Source organism: Coenobita brevimanus, chromosome 101, assembly GCF_032717465.1.
Source record: "Coenobita brevimanus isolate Jiangsu-jjx chromosome 101, ASM3271746v2, whole genome shotgun sequence".
In the NCBI taxonomy this organism is placed as follows: Eukaryota; Metazoa; Arthropoda; class Malacostraca; order Decapoda; family Coenobitidae; genus Coenobita; species Coenobita brevimanus.
The window spans coordinates 14774139-14789638 of record NC_137054.1 but is presented as its reverse complement, the minus strand read 5'-3'; the positions used below and the strand labels follow the sequence as shown (position 1 = coordinate 14789638).

Genomic DNA, 15500 nt, shown 5'->3' with positions numbered 1-15500 from the left:
TTTTATTAGGTTTAAGTATTGGTGTGTGTGTGTGTGTGTGTGTGTGTGTGTGTGTGTGTGTGTGTGTGTGTGTGTGTGTGTGTGTGTGTGTGTTTTATGATTTTAGTTTATTACGAGTGTCCGTACTTTTCCACACAATTAACGATAACTAACGATGCGTCCCTATGTTGCAGATCTTCATGCACAAGTCTGCCATGCAGATGCATAACCGGGACACCCACCGGAGCGAGGTGAAGCCGCACCAGTGCCAGCAGTGCCTGAAGGCGTTCTCCTCCAACCACCAGCTGGTGCAGCACATCCGCGTCCACACGGGCGAGAAGCCGTACAAGTGCTCCTACTGCGACCGTCGCTTCAAACAGCTGTCGCATGTCCAGCAGCACACACGCCTCCACACCGGTGAGTCCAGTCGGTCTTGTTTTTATCTCGCCATCGCACCTGGGGACGACATTTTTAGCTTAACGACGTCCACCATGACCTTGTTTTCTCACACTCGCACACCTAAGGATCACGCTTTAGTTTACTCACACTTATGATAGTTTAAATAAGAGACACTGCTTCACCCAGTCAGTGCACACTTTTACCCTCATACCCACACATAACATAATCCAGTACTCCACGCTGATCAGTCCAGCACATCGCCTTCACGACGGTAAGTCCAACACGCACCTATTCCCATCACCCTCACACACCAGGAGACATTCATTACTCACACACATCCTCCCTCATTTGATGGTGTAGATGACAGACTGCTTCCTTTAATTCATATACAGTAGAGGAGGTCCAATTAAGGACAGAGTTCGTTTACTATTGTAGTACATCTGCTCCACACTTGAGGCACGTCCGTCACTTCCATCTTAGACACTTCACATCAGAGAGGGCAGAGAAACGCATCAATCTCTTCTCAGTTTATGAATACAAGTCAGCAGAGGAAAATGAAGAAATAGCAGAGGTGAAATATTAGGCAAATTTTGAATCCTTCCTTTACCTTCCATAATTACACATGATCCAAAAACTACCTTATCAAAGTACACAATTCTCTACCAAACTCTGCTCCTATTTTTTCGTATACGGTAGAGAGGAAGGTGTTTTTCTTCAATTAATAATGCTCTAAAATTACCGATTGGGAAATTAGAGACCTGTATTTTCGTCACCCAATCGTCATCCGTCCGTCCGTCACTGGGAAGCTAAAAAAGGGAGGAATTTATCGTGTGACTGTCTGGATGATGATCGTGCCGCTGAAGGAAAACTGCATGTATGTACTGGGGACTTGGACCTTGATTTCACAGTGACAGTTCGTATGCTGATCAAATGGAAAAATCTGATTATGACCACATGTTGCAAGTGTGTGTGTGTGTGTGTGTGTGTGTGTGAGAGAGAGAGAGAGAGAGAGAGAGAGAGAGAGAGAGAGAGAGAAGATATAACAGCTTTGGCCCGACTTGAATCCTCTCTTGTTATACCTTCTCATTAAATACACTTTTAATATGTGGGAATAATTTCTTTTATATATGCACTGATTTCACTCGTACTTATATCTGGACAGGAATTTACTCTAAAATTAAAACAGCCATAAGATTCACCAGACGCAGAGCAGAAATCTAACATACAGGGAAAAATGTATGCAGTTTATTTTACATATTTATCAGGTGGCTGGTGGTGCAGTGGTCAGAACGCTCCGCTCGGCCTTACTTTGCGCGTGGCTTAAGTCCCCAAGAAGTTACTGGAGGGGGATGTGGATTTACCTGTTACCGTAATCATTGGATATTTAGAGAAACGATTTACCTGTCATGTGTGTATTAAAGATAGATTTATAGATTGATGGATAGATAGATACTGATAGAAAAATAAGATAGATTTAAGTATATATGTATTTTGCAAACATTTCCCGTCTTTTCGGGGCAGCATAAGAGTGAGGTGATATTAAATGTGGATGACAAGCAAAAGCAACCACCTGTACTTCCTTCAGCACCATGACACCTTGCCACCTGCAGACAATTGTGTTCAACTAAAGAAAGATAATTTTTCTTGAAGGTATATCTAAGAATCCCTCCGGTTCCAAAACTCTCTCCGAAGTTTAATCAAATCGTCTGGATGTAGTTAGATCAAGAAAAGGAAGACGGGGATAGAGTAGGGCAGAGCAGTCAAAAGCGCTACTCACACCCCACGACCTGTCCCTGCGATGCCCTCTCTTGTCATGCCTTGTCCTGTCCTGCCCTGCCCTGCCCTGCCCTGCCCTGCCCTGCCTTGCCCTGCCCTGCCCTGCCCGATATCCCCTTTGATGTAATGAAGGGTAAACATCATTCTTTGCTACCCTGTCCTCCCCTGCCATGTCCTTTCCTAGTCCGCTGCGTCCATCCTTACCCTACCTTGCCCTGCCTTGCCCTGCCTTGCTCTGCCTCGCCTTTATGCTACCAGGAGCCAAAATTCCGGCGACGCGAAACAAAAGGCGGAGTTATGTTGGCGGAATATTCAAATCGGGCCATAAAACAGAGCTGGTCCTGGCCATAGCGACCCCCCCCCCAGCAGCCCCCTTAGCCCCCCTCCCTCTAGTCCCCCTTCCCCTCAACCCCTCCACCACCTTCATCTGCCCCCCCTCCACTCCCTCCCTCTGTCCGCCCCTTCTTTCTTTCCCTCTTTCTCTTTTTCTCGGGCTCACTCTTACTTGCTCTCTTTCCCTTCTTTTCCCTTCTCTTTTTCAGGCTCTCTCTTACTCAGACTCTTAATGCTTTCTTTTGCTTCTCTTTTTCTTGAGCTTTCTAATTTCAAGCATCACCTCACTTTTTTTTTTCCATCTTTTCTCAGGCTGCCTTACTTACTTTCTTTACTTTCTTTATTCCCTTCACTTTCTCTTTTCAGCTTTCATACACTTTCTATTTTTCTCTTTATCTCTCCATATAACTCCTGTCTTTCTCTTTTTCCTACTTTTTCACTCTTTCTTTTCACTCCTTACCTCTCTCTTTTTCTTTTTTTCTCTAATTCTGTCTTACTTTCATACTCGCTGTCTTTGCTTTGCTTTTTTTTTTTTTTTGGTCGCCCGCTTTCGCTTCTCTCTCTCTCTCTCTCTCTCTCTCTCTCTCTCTCTCTCTCTCTCTCTTTCCCTTCTTTACCGCATTCTTTCTCTCTTCCCCTTCTGTCTTTTCTCCCTCTTTATCTCTCAATCTCTTCTGCTCTCTTTTATGATTATTATTATTTCACACAATAATGTCTTTATTTGCCTTTATTTTCCTCACTCCTTTATTGTTATTATTTTTCTTCTTTATTTCCTTTAATAAACTTCTTTAATCTTACAATTTTTTTCTTTTCTTGTGCTTCGTTTTCATATAGTTTCGTGTTTTGTTTGTTTTACTTCCTCTTTCATTTCTCTTCGTCCTTCGTCTTCCTTTATATCCATCCCTTCCATTTTCTTTCGCCTCTTCCGTTCCTTTTTCTTTTCTTCCTTCGTTTTTCTTTTCTTCCTTCTTTTTCTTCCTCTGTAACTTTTCTTCTTCTTTCTTAAATCATGATCAAAGTTTTCTCTTAATTCCGTAATCATCTTCTCATTTCATTTTCTTCTTCTCCTCCTCCTCCTCCTCCTCCTCCTCCTCCTCCTCCTCCTCTCTGCCTTTATACCTGATATTTGTGAGGGAAGAGCCATAAAGTTGAGAGAGAGAGAGAGAGAGAGCGAGAGGGAGGGAGGGAGGGAGGGAGGGAGGGAATGAGGGAGGGTGTGAGGGCCCCTGGGAGGACACAAGGCAGAGGGTGACCTCCAGGGCCTCGTTGCCTCTTTTATTATCCATGGGGGCAGCGTTCCCTCCCTCTCTCCCTCCCTTCTGTTCCCTCACTCCCTCTGCCCTCCTCCCTTACTCCCTCGCTCCTGGTCCCTCAACCTCCCTTCCTCTCTCCCTCCATCCCTCCTTCTTTCCCTTCCTCCTTCCCTCCCTACCTCGCTCCTTCCCTCCCTACCTCCCTCCCCCCCTTCCTCCTCCCTCCCTCCTGCTTCCTCCTCCCTCCCTCCTGCTTCCTCACTCTCTCCCTCACTCCCTTCTTATCTCAGCACTCCCTACCTCCCTCCCTTCCTCCCTCTGTCACTCCCTCTCTCTCCCTCCTCATTCCCTCTTGTTCCACCATCCTTCGTTTTTGCATCTCCATTCCTTATTCTCTATCTCTCTTCCTCCCTCCCTTCTTCCTTCCTTCCTCCTCCTCCTCCTCCTCCTCCTTCTCCTCCTCCAGGCAGGCAGTAAGATGGAGGAGAGTCCTCAGTATGGCAGACTGGGATAGAATACACCCATAGGTCGGAGTGGCGAAAGCTGGGGGAGGTTTGTCTTTGTGATGATGGTGATGATGATGATGATGATAATGATGGCGGTGGTGGTGTTGGTGGTGGTGGTGGCAGTGATAATGATGATGATGATGATGGTGGTGGTGATGGCGGCGGTGGTGATGATGATGTTGATGATGGCGGTGGTGATGATGTTGATGATGACGGTGGTGATGATGTTGATGATGGCGGTGGTGATGATGATGATGGTGGTGGTGGTGGTGACGGTGATGATGATGGTGGTGGTGGTGGCAGTGATGATGATGATAATGATGATGAAATGGTAAAAAAAAAATCATATGACTGAAACCGTAGAGCGAAAAAGAAATCGAAGAAAAAAGGAATGATGTCAAAAAAAAAAAATAAAAACAAAATAAAAACAAATAAAACAAAAAATATAGTACAAACGTAAAAAAAAAGTAACGTGGCCCAAAAAACGAAAAAATGAACTTTAAAAAAAACTATAATGGCCCAAATAAATAAGGAAGAATACCCCCCAAAAAACGAAAAATAATATGGCTAAAAAAAAATGATGAAAAATGTAAAAAACTTTGAGCTGAGGTGGGAAAAAAATTAACGTTGGAAATAAAAATGGAAGAGGGTGGATTTAAAACTTTATGGTCTGGGATATTTAATTGATAGGTGATAAAGTCTCTGGCCGGCTCCCTCATTATCTCTCTCTCTCTCTCTCTCTCTCTCTCTCTCTCTCTCTCTCTCTCTCTCTCTCTCTCTCTCTCTCTCACTATTTCTTTTAATCCTTTTTATTTTTCTGTCCTTGATATGTACTATAATTCCTTCTCTCTCTCTCTCTCTCTCTCTCTCTCTCTCTCTCTCTCTCTCTCTCTCTCTCTCTCTCTCTCTCTCTCTCATTTCATTTCTTCCGCTCACTCCGTCATCTTAATATCTTCATTTCTCTCGCATCCTCGGGTCGTTCTTCACGTTCTTCTGTCCCTTCCTGTCGTTCTCGTCTCTTTCTCGCTCTCTTTCTCTCTTTATCTTAGTCTCTTCCTTTCTTATAATTTCCTTTCTTCTTCCTTCGCTCTTTCGCTCTCTCGCCTTTTTTTTCTTATTTTCTTGAGTGATTTTTTTTCTTTGAGAGAGGTGAAGTCAGTGAATGTATAGCGAGGTTGGATGGTGAGGAATTGGAAAATGTGAGTACGTTTAAGTATTTGGGTAGTGTGATGAGTAAGGATGGAGGTTTGGAGGGTGAAGTGCTTGAAAGGGTACAGCAGGGAAGAAAGGTTGCTGGTTCCGTGAAAGCAGTGATAAGAAACAGGGAAGTGAGCATGGAAGTAAAAAAGTTACTACATGACAGTATTGTGATACCAACTCTAACGTACGGAAGTGAAGCTTGGACGTTGTTGGAAGGACACAAGTCAAGAGTGAGAGCAGTGGAAATGAGTTATTTAAGAGGAGCTTGTGGAGTCACGTGGAGAGACAGGCTGACGAATGAGGATATAAAGGAGCGTTGTGGTGTTGATGTGGATGTGATAGGAAGCGTTGTGAGGAACACACTGAGGTGGTTTGGCCATGTGGAGAGGATGGAGGGTGAAAGACTGACGAAGAGAGTGTATGTGAGTGAGGTGGAGGGTGGAAGAGGGAGGGGGAGACCGAGGATGAGATGGAGGGATGGGGTGGAGAGGTATATGAGAGAGGGGGGTGTGAGTTGGGAGCAGGGTAGTGAAATGGCGGGGGACAGGGCGACTTGGAGGCGATTTGTTTGTGGCCACCCCAAACGGGATTGAGGCGTCTGGCAATAGATAGATAGATAGATAGATTTTTTTCTTCAGTTTTGTTTTGGGTTTCTTGAGAGAGAGAGAGAGAGAGAGAGAGAGAGAGAGAGAGAGAGAGAGAGAATGACTGAAAAAAGATATTTATTTTCATTGTTTTTATTATTATCATTATTATTATTATTATTATTATCATTATATTAAACTCATGCAGTATGTGGAGCAGGAGAGAGAGAGAGAGAGAAGAATGATTAAGAAATAAATGAAATAACGCAACTTACAGGAGAGAGAGAGAGAGAGAGAGAGAGAGAGAGAGAGAGAGAGAGTGTTACATAGCTACACAGACCACGCAGACCCCACCTCCTTCCAACGAGGTCCGGCCTTAATATCAATAAGAAGCCTTGCTCTCTAATTATGGAAGATTAAGAGCAGAGGAGAGAAAGAGAGGTAGAGAGGAGAGAAAGGGAGAGAGAGAGAGAGAGAGAGAGGAAGAATTGGGGAGGAAACATAATGAATAGAGGGAGAGATGGGTTGGGAATAAAAAGAGAGAGGGAGAGAGAGAAAGAGAGAGAGAGGGAGAGAGAGAGAGAGAGAGAGAGAGAGAGAGAGAGAGAGAGAGAGAGAGGCATGAAGAATAAAAAGAAGAAAAAAGTAAGAGCATTGTAAATAAATGTAAGAAAAAAAAGAGAAAGAAGAAAAAGAAGAAAGTGGAGGAAAACAAAAGAAAGAAAGAGGAAAGGAGACAGAGGAGGTAAGAAAGAAAGAAAGAAAGAAAAAAGAGGAAAGGAGGAAGAGTAGGAAAGAAAGAAATACACAAGAAAGCAAAAGGAAGGGACGAAGAGAGGTACGGGAGAAGAAATTTAGGTGGTGGAGGGAGGGGGGGCGCATACCCCAGAAGGGGGAGGGTCTTATGAGCAAGGCGCCACGATTACAAATTGTCTCGTTGGGCAAGAGATGAAAGGATAGGAGGAGGAGGAGTAGGAGGAGGAGGAGGAGGGGGAGGAGGAGGAGGAGGGGGAGGAGGAGGAGCAGGAGGAGGAGGGGGGATTGGTTATAAGAGAGGGAGGAGGAAGATGAGGAGGAAGAGGAGGGGAAGAGGGGTCGTAAAGAAAAGAAGAAGGTAAGGGAAGTTGAAGGAAGAGGAGGAGGAAAGGGAAAGGGTGCGAAAAGGGAGAAGGAATAGGAGGAGGAAAAGGGAGGCCGAGGTGGGAAAAGGAGTAGGAGGAAGAAGAGGAAGGGGAGAGGGAATGGGAGAAAATGGGAGGAGAAAGATGGGATGAAAGAAAAAGAAGATGCAAGAGGAACAGGGGAAGGAGAGAGAGAGAGAGAGAGAGAGAGAGATAAAAAGAAAGAGGAGAGATGGAGGAGCCACGAGGGAGGAAGGGAGGAAAGGAGAGAGAGTGGAAACCTTGTGTGAAAATTCCCCTGCCTGGTAATCTCTTGGGGGGTGGGGGGAGGCTGCAAGATGTTCCCAAGCTTAGGAAGGTGGAGGAGAGGCAGGCAGGCAGGCAGAGAGGTAGATAGGCAGGCAGGAAGGCAAGCAGACAGGCAGGAAAGTGTTTAGGTGGATATGGAAAAGACAGACAGAAAGACAGTTAGGAAAGGCAGGCAGACAAACAAATGAAAGACACAGGAAAAGGTAGGTAGGCAGACAAGTAGGTAGGTAGGTAGGTAGGTAGACATAGAGAAGAGGGCCAGGTATTCCGCTGCTCAGGCAGACAAAGGCGGGGAGGCAGGCAGGCAGACAGAGATAGACAGTCAGGTAGAAAAGCAGAGAAGAGTACGAGCTGACAGATTAGAAAGGCTTGGCAGCATACAGACAGGGAAAGAAAATGAAGGGAAGGAGAAAACAGGAAAAGGAGCAGATAGACAGACAGACAGACAGACACGCAAACAGACACGCAAACAAACATTTTAAATTAATCCTTCTGCTTTCACACGATTAAATGAAAACAAAAGACACGTAGAGAGAAATAACGGAAGGAGGAAGAATGGAGGGAAGAATGGCACGCTGACAGGGTGACGGACGGGAAGGAAAGTAGAAGGCAGATGGATTAGACGAGAGAGAGAGAGAGGAAAAACAAAAAACAAAAAAAGGAAAGGTGGTGCGTGCGTGCGTGCGTGCGTGTTTGTTTTGGGTGGCGGCCATCTTGGAGAGCCGCGGTGGGGGGAACATAGATACGCAAAGAAGGCCTGAGGTTGAATAGAGTCGGCCGAAGTGCAGAAGAGGACCCTATTATTATTATTATTATTATTATTATTATTATTATTATTATTATTCCTGCCACTACTGCAACTTCTACTACTTCTTCTACAATACTACTACTACTGCTACTACTACTGTCTTGGCGAAGTTTTTCATTTCATTCTGGCTTCCGCATGACGATTGAATTCGGTTTTGGAGTATTTCCCTCGTAGTGAAGAGTCTCTCTCTCTCTCTCTCTCTCTCTCTCTCTCTCTCTCTCTCTCTCTCTCTCTCTCTCTCTCTCTCAATCTCTTAAATGGAGCTCATCTCTCAATTCCACTGATACATTGAAAGTCACAATTCTTCAACGAGCGAGAGAGAAGAGGGAGAAATGGAGCGCTTTTTTTCCCTCCCTCTCTCCCCTCCCACGTCTCTCCCTCTCACTCACTCTTACTCCCCACTTTTCTCTTTATTTCGTCTCTATCTTTCTCTTTCTCTCCCTTCCCGTAACCTCTTTTCCTGTCTCCCACCTCACTCTTTCTCTCTTCCTCATTTTCCTCTCTCCTCAGCATCCTTCTCTCTCTCTTCCTCTCTCCCTCCTCCATTTCTGCTTCCCTTTCCTTCCTCCGTCCACCTCATCCTCCAACCTTCACCTCTTCTTCCTTCTTCTTCCCTCTTCCTCTTTCTTTACCTCTTTCCCTCTCTCTTCTTTCCCTTCCCTCCTTCACCTCCCTTCTCTCGTCCCACGTCTTCTTCCTGCATCTCCTTTTTCCCCTTCCTCCTTATCCTCCAACTCTTCCTCTCCCTTTCCTCCTCCCTCCTTCGCCTCATCCACCTCTTACTCCTCTCTACATCACCTCTTCCTCCTCTTTTCCCTCCTTTACCTCCATCTACTCGTCCTACGTCCTCTTCCCGCATCTCTCTTTGTCTTCCTCCTTATCCTCCACCTCTTCCTCCTGCGTCCCTCCTCCATCTCTTCCTCCTTCTTCCACGTCTTCCTCCTCGCTTCCTTTCTTCTTCCTCCTGACTCGTTTGTCTCTTCCTCCTCCCTGCTTTCCTTTGTACTTTCCACCTCTTCCGCCTCCTCCTTCACCTCTTCCTTCCCTCCTCTTCTCTTCCGCCCCTCTTCCTCCTCCCTCCTTCACCTCTTCCTCCCTCCTCCTTGAGCTCTTGGCCATTACGTCTTGTCTGTCGAATTAAATGCCGGAGTTGTGTGAGTGTTTGCAAGGCTTACTCTTAAAAATGGAAGTTATTTTTGGCAAGAATAACTAATCCTATATATTTTCTAACTATAATTGTGAGCAAGAGTTTAATCCTGTGTGTTTTCCACCTATATTTTTTTCCATAATAACTGATGATGCTTATTTTCCAGCCATAATTTGGTGAGAATAATTAGTCTTGTATCTTTTCCATCTATAATTTTTGGAAGCTATAATAACTGCTTCCCATGTGAGTAAAAATTTAATTCTACATGTTTTAGCGTCCATAATTTTAACAAGATCTATAATTCCATATCTTTTCTTTCATTATCTTTAGCTAAACTAGGGATCTCAGTATCTTTTCCATCTACTCCTATCTTTCCGCCATCTTGCATGCTGAGCTGTAACAAGACTGATACTATAACACGATGGTAGACACAGATAAATGCTGTGGAAAGGATTATAGAGCCGTACTGCTCTTTGATATAGAGCCTTGGGTAATAAGATGCAAAGGGACAAATATTTCCATGAAGCTCAAGTGGAGGAAATTATAGGAAATGGGAAAGATGTGGTAATTTTTGATCGAAGAATTAATAGTTTGCTTTTTCGAGTACCTGCATTTGTGTGTGTGTGTGTGTGTGTGTGTGTGTGTGTGTGTGTGTGTGTGTGTGTGTGTGTTTTATTTGGAGTCCGTAAGATGTTTTAGTCTAACTGATTAATATTTCGTTTGTCTCCTAATCTCCTTTAAGCCGCTCTTCTTCCTTCTTCCTCATTTAATCTCTTCTCTTCCGTGTATTCTTTCCTCTTCTCTGTTCCCCCTTCAGTCGCTTCCTCTTTTTCTTCATCTGTTCTTCCTTCATCTCCACCTGGCCTTTGTCTTCTTCCAATTCTCTCTCTCTCTCTCTCTCTCTCTCTCTCTCTCTCTCTCTCTCTCTCTCTCTCTCTCTCTTTCCTCCATTTCTTTCACGATATATCCCTTCTTCCAATCCTCATCCTGGTCGTCTCCTTCCGTTTCTCTCTTCTCTTCCCTCTTTCTTTCCTCTCCTTCTCACCCCCCTCCTCCTCTTCTCTCCCTCCCTTCCGCCACCTCTTCTCTCTCTCTCTCTCTCTCTCTCTCTCTCTCTCTCTCTCTCTCTCTCTCTCTCTCTATCCTTCTCAATCCTCTCCCTTCACCTCTTCTCTTCCTCAGCTTCTCCATCCTCTCTCTTTCCGCTCCCTCCCCTTCCCCTCTCTTTCTTTCCTCCCCCTCTCCCTCCCTCCTCCTCCTCTCTCTTTCCGCTTCCTCCCCCTCCCCTCTCTTTATTTCCTCTCCCTCCCCCGCCTTCCTCCTCCTCTCTCTCTCTCCTCTCCCCCTCCTCCCTCCCTTCCTCCTCCTTCTCCTCCTACTCTCGTCAAAAGCATAAATTCTGATCTTATTTTTACTCTCTTCTCTCCGGCCTTTAAAACCGGGTTGGTCGGCGCCCCTATAATTCTTCATTACAGAGAGAGGGAGAGAGAGAGAGAGAGAGAGAGAGAGGGAGAGAGAGAGAGAGAGAGAGAGAGAGAGAGAGAGAGAGAGAGAGAGGAATTGTGTGAAATAAAAAAACAAGAAGAAAGATACGAGATACTAAGGAAAAGTGAGAGAAAGAGAGATAAATGAGAAGGAAAGAGGAATAAGAAACTGGGGAATAAGAGGAGAGGAGGAGGAGAAGGAGGAGGAGGAAGGGATGGAAGAGGGGAGAGAAGAGGAAGGTACAGGAAGGGAATGTAGTAGAAGAGGGATGAAGAGGGGAGAAGAAAGGGAGTAAGTGAAGAGGGGGGAGGAGAAAGGGGAAGAGGAAGAGGGAGAGGAGAAAAGGAAAGAGGGAAAAGAAAGGAAGAAAGAAAAGGGGTGAAGGGAGGAACAGGAGAGAAGGATGGTGGTGGTTGAGAGGGGAAGGGGGATGATAGAGAGGGGAGGGTTAGTAGGGAAGGGGGAAAGAGTAAGAAAGGAAAGGAGAGGAGAGGGGTGCAGAAAAGAGGGAAGGGGGTTTGGTGGTTGAGGGGAGAGGGGGGGGTTTGGTGGGTACAGGGGGAAGGGGGGAGGGTACAGAAGGGGGGTTTAGAGGGGGGGAAACAGGGGGGTCTGCTCTCCCAGTCCCGACCCGGCAATTTTGGTAATGGGTGTTTTGGGAGTCTCGTGCCATCTTTCACCGCCTTCCTTCCCGAGTCCCCCCCCCTTCACCCCCTCTCTCTCTTTTCTGTCCCTCTCTTTCTCTTTACTCTCTCCCTCTCTCTCTCTTCTGTCCCTCTCTTTCTCTTTACTCTCTCCCTCTCTCTCTCACTCTTGCTCTCCATTCCTCATCCTATCCTTTCTTCACTCTCTTTTTCACCGAATTCCTTTACATCCAACCCAGTCCTTCGTCTACCTTCTTCCTCTCCTCATTCCCCCCCCCCCGTCTCTCTCTCTCTCTCTCTCTCTCTCTCTCTCTCTCTCTCTCTCTCTCTCTCTCTTATATACAGTATATAGATAGATAGATACATAGATAGATAGATATACATATTCTTCCTTTCCACAAACTCCTGTTCCTCTCTCTCTCCCTCTCATTTTCTTTCTTCCCCCCCCCCCGTCTCCCTCTCCATCATCTTTTCCATCCTTTCCCCTTCCTTTCTCTCCTTCACCACCTTCGTTCCCTTCCATCCCCTCTCCTCTTCTCTCCCTCTTTCACCCTCCTTCCCTTCCTCTTTTTCTTCACTCTCCTCTTTCATAGCATTGTTAATCTCTTTCACCCTCATCCGTCATACTCATGTTCATCCTCACCCTGACTCGCACCCTACACCCTCACCCTGACTCACCCTACACCCTCACCCTGACTCTCACCCTCGCCTAATCCGTCATACTCATGTTCATCCTCACCCTGACTCACCCTACGCCCTCACCCTGACTCTCACCCTCGCCTAACCCGCTCCCTCTAACCACCCATATAGGCCTCTAAGCCAAAGCCAAGCCCGTCCAAACAGGCTTTAAACGCTCCTTTGATTCTCCATTTCTCTGAGATGTGGTTTAAGTCTTGGTCGCCTCCAGGGCCATATGAACCTTAGACCCCTAGACTTCTCCTCCTTCCCCTCTGTACCTCTCATTCTCCTCCTCTTGTATACCTCTTCTTCCCCTCCTCCCCTATACGCACAACGCACACGCGAACACACACACATACATACTTGCATACACACACATACATGCATACCTCCTATATATAGATACACACACACACACACACACACACACACACACACACACACACACACACACACACACACACAGAAAAAAGGGGAGAGGGAAGAGTACACAAGAAAATGGCACAGAAGCATAAGAGGAATGAGATACACACACACACACACACACACACACACACACACACACACACACACACACACACACACACACACACACACACACACACACACACACACACACACACACACACACATCATTGCACATTCTTACATTCCTCTGTCTCTGCTCTCATTTTCATTGTTCCTTTCCTTCCTCTTTCTCCCATTACTTGTCTTCTCTTAAACGCTTCTTCTTGGTTCTCTCTCTCTCTCTCTCTCTCTCTCTCTCTCTCTCTCTCTCTCTCTCTCTCTCTCTCTCTCTCTCTCTCTCTCTCTCCTCTCTTCTCTTTTCTTCTCAGCTCTCCTAGTCATTTCTCATTACTCTTTAATTTTATTCTTCTCTTCTCTCTCCCTCGTCTCAGTCTCCCTCTCCCCACTCTCCCTCTTCTCCGTCTCCTCTCCCTTCAGCTCTCCTAGTATTTTTAATCTCCCCATACACACCCTTTTTCTTGCCCTCTCCTTCTCTCCCTCTCCCTCGTCTCTTAAATCACCCTTCCCTTCCCCCCTCCCCTCCCTTGTCCACCCATCCTTCACCCTTTCCCCCCCTCCTCCGCCCCCTCCGCCCCCCTCAACAAAAGTAGGGGAGGGGAACAAGGTCGTTTAGTTGCGACACAAACTACCCATCACCGCTCATCCCGCCCCCCCTTGGCCCCCCTTCGCCCCCCATCGCCTCTCTCCCCGTTTCCTCCCTTTCTCCCCTACTGTCATCCTTTCCTCCTCCCCCTATCCTTCTCGCTCCCCTCCTTCCTTCTCCCTCCCCTCCTTCCTTCTCCTCCTCCCCCTCTCCTTCTCCTCTCCCTCCCTTCCTTCTCCTCCTCCTCCCTTCCTTCTCCTCCTCCCCTCTTCCTTCTCCTCCTCCTCCCTTCCTTCTCCTCCTCCCCGCTTCCTTTTCCTCCTCTCCCTCCTTCCATCTCCCCCTCATGCTTTCTTTCTCCCTTCTTCCTTTCCCTTCCCCAACCATTCGACGTCTTCATTTCCTCTCTTCTTCCTTCTTCATCATCTTTTTTTATTTTCTTTCTCTCCTCTTCCTTAACCTTCCTCTTCCCTTCATTTTATTTTTTTCTCTTTCTTATATTTTTTTCTTCCTCTCCTTCCTTCATTCTGTTATTTCCTTTTCCTTTCTCCCCGTCTTCTTCCCCTTCTCCTCTCCTCTTCCCTTGGACATTCAGAGAGAGAGAGAGAGAGAAGGAAGGCAAAACACTCGTATGAAAATTGTGATATCAATTCTTGGATTGCGGATTCCTGAAATAGAGAGAGAGCGAGAAACTAAGAAATAAAGACAGGAAGAACTGAGAGTGGATAGAAAATGAGAAACTATACAACAGAGAGAGAGAGAGAGAGAGAGAGAGGACAGTGGGCGTGAATTAGAGCCGAGATAAGCAAAGAGCGAAGCGCGCGGGCCAGCCAAAAATGCCACAATTATACGGCTCGCAGGGCTGGGAGGCTCTTTTTACCGCCCCTATTTTATATCTTATTCATGTCGGGGGGAGGCGCGCTGAGAGAGAGAGAGAGAGAGACAGACAGACAGACAGACAGACAGACAGACAGAGAGAAAGGGGGAAGAAAGAGATTGGGAGGGAAATGGCGGAGAGAGGAGAGAGCAGTAGAGAGGTGAGGGAAGGAAACTGAGGACTGAGGGGGTACGACAGAGAGAAAGAGAGAGAGAGAGAGAGAGAGAGAGAATGGGGGGAGAGCCAAGAAAGGGGGGAGTAAGGAATGGCCCACGTCCTAAAAATGGGGTAGGGAGATAGGGAGATAAATGAAGGAGGGAGGGAGAGAATGGAAAGGAGGGATCAGCGTGCGATAAGAAAAGGGAGAGAGAGAGAGAGAGAGAGAGAGACTGGAGGGACGAAGGAATAAGGGAAATAGCGATGATAATGGAAGGAAAAACTATGGAGCAGGCCTCTTACTAAAATAGAGAGAGAGAGACGGAGGGAGGGGTAGGGTAATATTCGTAGCTAGGTAAACAGATTGACGAGATCATAATATGGAGAAAGAGAGACAGACAGACAGACAGAGACAGTCACTCTAGTTACATAAATACACATATCATCGTCCTTATAATCCCAGTGAGCGAGATAGATAGATAGAGAGAGAGAGAGAGAGAGAGAGAGAGAGAGAGAGAGAGAGAGAGAGATTTGTAATGGACGGATAGATTGATTGACAGACTGACTGACAGATACATACAAATATACCAACATACAGACAGACAGACGGGAGACAAGAGCAAAATGGGCAAGGAATAAGAGTGTGTGTGTGTGTGTGTGTGTGTGTGAGAGAGAGAGAGAGAGAGAGAATCACCTGAGTTACACCTGCCGCATCTCACTCGTCTCACATGCAGCCTTCCTTCCTCCCCACCTCGGTCATGCAGCCTCATTCATGCACCCGACCGTGTTCCGCTGTTTTCCCTAAATAAATCGCTCGGTCATGCGTTTGGGGTCGGAAGCACACGTACACGGGGAGATGCACATTCGTTCAAGTACACGCACACACGTACAGTCATGAACACGCGCCCAGAAACAGACTCACAGGCATACGCACACATACACGCAAGGTCAGTCATGCATTTGGGGTCGTAAGCACACACACACATACACACACACGCACACATACACATACACACACGCAAGGTCAGTCATGCATTTGGGGTCGTAAGCACAAACACACACACACACACACACACACACACACACACACACACACGTTAAGAGTGAACATCAAGGAGGGTGTAGGTTTGGACA

The 15500-nt window shown here is 46.4% G+C and overlaps 1 protein-coding gene across 1 annotated transcript in view; it reads left to right on the top strand.

The window, feature by feature from the left end:
- The window catches only part of dati (zinc finger protein datilografo), a 1103308-nt gene that overhangs the window by 976994 nt on the left and 110814 nt on the right, over positions 1-15500 (top strand). Inside the window, exon 8 of the mRNA XM_080284265.1 lies at positions 174-396. Coding sequence (XP_080140391.1) covers positions 174-396 — 223 coding nt within the window. The remainder of the gene's footprint in view (positions 1-173; positions 397-15500) is intronic.